This window comes from Condylura cristata, unplaced genomic scaffold (genome assembly GCF_000260355.1).
Source record: "Condylura cristata isolate star-nosed mole 26May11 unplaced genomic scaffold, ConCri1.0 scaffold00034, whole genome shotgun sequence".
In the NCBI taxonomy this organism is placed as follows: Eukaryota; Metazoa; Chordata; class Mammalia; order Eulipotyphla; family Talpidae; genus Condylura; species Condylura cristata.
Window position 1 is genome coordinate 3068035 of NW_004567135.1, and position 6122 is coordinate 3074156.

At 51.2% G+C, this 6122-nt stretch overlaps 1 protein-coding gene across 1 annotated transcript in view; it reads left to right on the forward strand.

Annotated features, from left to right (window-relative positions):
• The first annotated feature begins 189 nt into the window (after positions 1-189).
• ANKRD52 (ankyrin repeat domain 52) overlaps positions 190-6122 on the forward strand; it is a 19482-nt gene continuing 13549 nt past the window's right edge. The window contains exons 1-2 of the mRNA XM_012732285.1: positions 190-220; positions 925-980. Coding sequence (XP_012587739.1) covers positions 190-220; positions 925-980 — 87 coding nt within the window. The remainder of the gene's footprint in view (positions 221-924; positions 981-6122) is intronic.

The window sequence follows — 6122 nt, forward strand, 5'->3', positions numbered from 1 at the left end:
CGGGGGCTCTCCAGGCCCCCGGGCCGCAGCGCCCCCCGTTCCGCCGGGCAGGAGTCCGCGGGGCGGCCCGGCACCTCGTGCGCGGCTTTGCACCTTGAGCAAGGGAGAGCAAGAGGCTCCGCGTAGTTTTCGTTTAGTTCTTAAAGAGAGAAGTTGGGGGGCCTCCCCGGTGGGTTAAAGCGCCGCACTATGGAGCTGTCCGCAGCCGCCATAGCACCCGGTGGATCCCCGGCCAGGGAGGGACCCCAGGGCACAGCAGACCCCTCCTGTCCCCCGCTGCCCCCTCAGCAGTGGGAATCAGTGGATCCCCCTCTTCTGCTCCCCACTCTGTCTCTGGGGAATCCTCTCACCCCCACACCTCTGGCCTACACCCCAGTTCTTGTGTGCACAAATAAATCTTTAAAAAGAGAGAGAGAGCCAGAAGTTGGGGTGGGAAGACCCAGGCTTACTCTGTCGGGCAGAGCTTCATCTTTGTCTGAAAAGTGTGACCTGACTAAGGATGAGACTTCAGGGCAGGAACACGAGGACAAGGAAGCCGGAGATGCTCTGATAAAAGGGGGAAGGAGGGGGAGTCAGCTGCCTGAGACCCCTAGAAGGGAGCAAGAGTCAGAGATTCTCCCACAGGGGCGCGGAGGAAGGCGGGAAGTCCCGGGAGTGGCGTGGCGGTGCCTGCTGTTGTGTTTAGAGATGTTTATGCTGTTACACTGCAAACCCCTCCTCTGTTTTCTGTTTGTTTTTGTACATCTTTAGTCAAATATTCCACATTCAGGAAACCTTTGAATCGTGTTGTGTGGGTGTGAGGGTTGGAGAGAATAAAATAATGAGAGACTTTGTTGCTTTAGGGATCTGCTTGACGTGAAGGGACCCATTTGCCTGGACGCAGGGGTCAGTCCCTAGCCCCCCAATCCTTGACACTGGCTTCAGCTTGGGACTCCCACTGCATACGGACTCTAGAAAGGTTGAGACGGCCTTTCCGTCAGGTAAGCCGAAATGGGCGCAAACATGTACATCGGGCAGGTGCTGAGGAGGAAGCAGCAGAATGCTGGGTTTTGCTTTCTTCTCAGGGTGCGCTGCTGGCAGCACCTAAGTGTCAGCCCTCCACGGGTGCCCCACCTGTCCGGATAAAGCAGACCTGGATCCGAGCTAAGCAAGGTTTTGTTATATGAGATTCGTGTGCACCACGGTGGCCAAGCAGTGCAGTCCCAAAGGGCACAGCCAGCGGCAGCCCTGTCTAGCACGGTGTTTGTTAATCAGCTGGAGTTTGCTAGCAGCCTTCAATCTGTTGCTGAGGAGCAAGCTAGATGCCACTGTAGGCTCTCGGAGGCCGACATTCTTACTGGGTGGATGAAGAGTCCACAAACCAAGTTTTTGAGGTTATCCTCACCAAACCAGTCCATGAAGCTATCAGAAGAAATCCTGACACCCAGTGGGTCACTAAGCACAGGGAGCTGTCGGGGATCACATCTCAGGGCACAAGGAAAGGCCAGAAGTTCCAGGCCCGCCTTGGTGGTGCAGGGGTTACAAGGTGACACTCTCAAGCTATCACCAGCCACTGTGGGCTGAGTCTGATCCTTGGCCAGGGAGTGAACTCATGGCACAGCAGACTCCCCGTCTCCCGCTGCTCCCCTCAGCTGTGTGTTTCAGTAAGTTCGCCTGTTCTGCTCCCCACTCTGTCTCAGGTGAATCCTCTCATCTTGCTGCACCTCTGGCCTTATCCTAGTTCTTGTGTGCATAAATAAATATTTCATTTATTAACTTAGTCTTGGATTTATTTATTTATGCACACAGAACTGGGGTACAGGCCACAGGTGGGATTGAACTTGTGCTGCAGTGCCTGCAGAGAGCTTCATAGTGCTGAGACTTTAACACCTGCATCCCCAGAGAGGCCTGAATTTATATTTGACTAACTCTAGGCAGACACCTACCTGTCTCTAAGCCTCAGTTTTTGTCCTAACAAATAATGCCCGAGGACAACTGTGTACAGTGATATGCAGCCCTGTGCTCACTGGTTTGGAAAAGAAACATCACTAATGGCATCTACTTCTGATGAACTTATAACTTAGTAAGAACACATGTCTGCCGTGAAATAACTGGAGGAGACGGGACACGTTACACTTACGATGTCAGGGTGTGTTCAGAGTGACGCTGAGGAATGGATTCAGTCAAGAGGGTCTTCTTGGAAGAGGAATGTTTTGAGTTAGTACTTGAAGGAAATGACTGATGCGGAATAAATGGGAAATGGCAGAGTCAGTTTGCGTCAAGTACCAGGCATGAACTAGGAAAAGTTTAAATGAGAGTAATTAGCTAATTAATTAGTAGGGAACAATAAATTGGCTCGAGGGGCCCATTGTCCCTTGGAGATTCTACAGCAGTTAACGCAGTGAAGGCCGAGTATTAATGAGGTCACAGTTCAGTTATGTACCCCAGTTAATGGCAACCACTTCCAGCCAGATCCTTACTCCACTCTAAGCAGCTGTTGGCATGTGTGAGCCCTTAGTCAGAGCGGGGGGCTGGACAAGAGGGTGCGGTTGCGGAGAGTAAATCTGTCACTCAAGGTCACGTGTGTTCTGAGAGCAGCTCAGACTCTTCTTCAAACAGGAAGGTGATAATATTCCTTGGAAGTGGAGGTGGGGTGACATCAGTCCCTGAGGTCCTGAGGAGAAAGGAGAGAAAAAGAAGTGAGCTCCCCTTGTAGCTGGAAGAAAAGAGACAAAAGGAAAGATGACAAAGCGTATTCATTCTGCGGATAAATCTTTACCGAACTAGTTACTAGTTCCAGCTACTGTGGCGGTAGAACAGTTTTTCAAAATGGGCTTGGTGGTCACCTAGACCCGGGTTCCATCCTTACCATTAACAGCACGGAATGTCTGTGCTGTAAGTAAGGAGTGAAATGCCTTTCTCCGTGTGAGGGGCCCAGTGGCCCATGGTGGAGTTCAGTGAGGTATAGTAATATAAATTTAAGGAGATGTGAAGCCATATTCTAAAAACATATGCAGTGTCATAAACCAACATTTTCTCAATAAGAATAACATAATTTAAAAAGTGCCTTCTTGGGCCTCCCTGGTGGCTCACGGGGCTCCGTCTCAGCTCTGTGAAGCCGTCTGCAGCCACTGCAGTGTGAGTTCGCTCTCAGGCCAGGAAGGGACCCCCAGGGCGCAGCAGATGTCTCCTGTCTCCCTGCTCCCCTCGGCAGTGCCTTTCAGTGGATCTGCCTGTTCTGCCCCCTGCTCTTCTCTAGTGAATCCTACCACCTCCCGACCCTCCCTGTCCCACACTTCTGGCCTGCACCTCAATTCTTCTATGCATAAATAAATCTTTAAAAAGTGTATACAGCCAGTTATCCGACCCAGGAGGCACATCTATATACGACGGCCTAGCTGCTCTTCCAGCCCTGTGCATCTTCCTGACCGCGGTAATATCTGTGTTGCCTACATCATGTTCTTTTTTTCCCCCTTGGGAAATCCTCTTTCTGGCTTTGAATGATAACTGAAAAAAAGAAACAAAACCCAAACTCTTGTAGCCCTTCCTCCTCTCAGCTGCCCGGAGAACCTGCTAGCACCTTCCCTCCATCACTGCATCAGAGCCAGGCACGTGGCCCCAGCCCAACCCCTGCCTCCCACTCCTCAGGTTACCAGCAGCTATTTTGGGCAGTGAAGGCCACATAAGTCCCTCCTCCCTACCCTGTAGGCCACTGCCTAGCTTAGCCCTTCCTGGAAGGTTCAATACACCCAGGAGCCCAGTCAGCACGCTCAACACCCTCATCTAGCTGATCACAGCCCCTTCAGCGTCCACTCTACAGCCGTATCACCATCATCATCATCATCATTATATCTTAGGTGGTTGTTCCCATGTACTGTTCAACACAAATACAGAGAATAATTAAATTTAGTGTTTATTTTTTAAGAGATTTATTTATTTGTGCATATAGAACTGGGGTGTAGGCCAGGGGGGTGGGGGTGAGAGGATTCCCCAGAGACAGAGTGGAGATCACAGTGGAGACAGATTGATGAAGTCCACTGCTGAGGGGAGCAGCAGGGAGACAGGAGAGGTCTGCAGCACCCTGTGGATCACTTGCTGGCTGGGAGCGAACTCGTGCAGCAGAAGCTGCAAGTAGCTTCACAGTGCTGTGCTTTAACCTGCTGGGCCACCAGGGAGGACCCAGTAATTAAATGTAAAGGCATTAAATTTAATGCCTTCAGAGCGCTCAAAATCCCATTTCATTATAACAAAAACTGTACAGTCCCGCACTGGGGGGTGGAGGGGGGAAACCTGGCTAGCAAGTTGAAAATCCATTTCGAACTGCCAAACACACTTGCATGTCAAATAGGTGAAATGAGCAACCAAGGCCTGCAACTTAAGCCAGTTGTGTGATTCTATAAACTAAGTACAGAAGTGTGAAGGAGACTTAACAAAAGGAAAAGAATCCGTTAATCCAGGTAGACTTCCTGTAAGAGGTAAGTTTTAATTAAGAAATGTAAATTTAACTTCCATGTGATAGAAACTCAAAAAATGATTAAAGGTCTCTGGGGATAGGTAGGTTTCCCTCTCATTACTCATAATCTGGTCTCCAGTTCTTCTCTTCAGGAAAAAGCAATATTTTTTGTGAGAAACAAGATATTGAAGACAAAGAGGGGCATAGATTATTGGAAAGCAAGAGAGGGTTTTTATGTTTATATCTTGGGGGGGGGCAGTGTGTGAATGGTCTTCCTACACGTGTTTCCTTCTTAAAACACATGTTGTGGCCCTCCCTGGTGGCTCAGCGGGTTAAAGCACAGCACTGAGAAACTAAAGCCACTTCCGCATGAGTTCGATTCCCGCCTGCCCCGGAGGTAACCACATGGCGCAGCAGACCTCTCCTGACCCGCCCACTGCTCCCCTCAGCAGTGTACTTCATCGATCTGCCTGTTCTGCTCCCACTCTGTCTCTGGTGAATCCTCTCACCGCCCCTGAGCCTCTGGCCTGTACCCCAGTTCTGTATGTACAAATAAATAAATCTTTAAAAAAACAAAAAAACAAAAGAAAACAAACACGTGTTGTGTTGAATTGCTAAGCTCTGAACAGACCCCTGAGTCACCCTTTATAAATGATACCAATTATTAAAATATCTATTTTTTTTCTTCCCACCTTCTCCCTTTTTGGGCTGAGAGAACTTCCATTCACTGATTCCCTGATTTGCCCTCTGGTCTACAATAGAGGAGGGGGCACCCCCAACCCCTTTTCTTTTTCAAGACAAGATTGATTTATATATGCATACAGAACTGGGGTGCAGAGCAGAGGTGCAGGGGATGGGAGGATTCACCAGAGACAGAATGGGGAGCGAAACAGGCAGGTTGACTGAAAAACACAGCTGAGGGGAGCAGCAGGGAGACAGGAGAGGTTTGCTGCACCCTGGAGGTCACTCTCTGGTGAGGAATCTATCTTGTGCTGCGGTGGCTGAAGACAGCCTCATAGTGCTGGGTGTTAACCCTTTGCACCACCAGGGAGGGCCCTCTTATTGGTTTTACAGATTTATTTTTAAAGATTTATTTATTCATGGACACAAGAGTTAGGGTGCAGGCCAGGGGTTGGGGTGTATATGTGAGAGGATTCACCAGAGACAGAGTGGGGAGCAGAGCAGGCAGGTCGATGAAGTCCACTGCTGAGGGGAGCAGCGGGGAGACAGGACAGGTCGGCTGAACCATGTGCCATGTGGGTCCCTCCCTGGCCCAGGATCGAACTCCTGCTGCAGAGGCCAGGGATCTCCATGTCGCTTCATCGGGCTGCTGCTTAACCCTTTGCGCCCCCAGGGAGGCCCCCAGCCCCCTTTTCTGGGGAGAAAGCCTTGCGCCTCCTGGAGGGCTGCAGCCCTCCCACCGGAGCCTGGCAGTGGAGTGATGAGGGAGGAAAGTGCCCTTCCCGGGCCGCGCGGGCTCCTTCAGCTGCAGTCACCCCAGCCTCTTGTGGCGACCTTTTGCGGGAGAACCTTGGGGTTTCCTTTGGCGGTTTTGAGCGCTCTGGCGCGTCCCTTTCGCCCACCTCGTCACAGCCAGTGCAGAGGCGAGCGCCCCTCCAGCAGGGCGACTGCTCCCCGCGACCCCGGCCCCCTCGCCCGTGCACCCCAAGTCTGCGGGGGATTTCGAGGC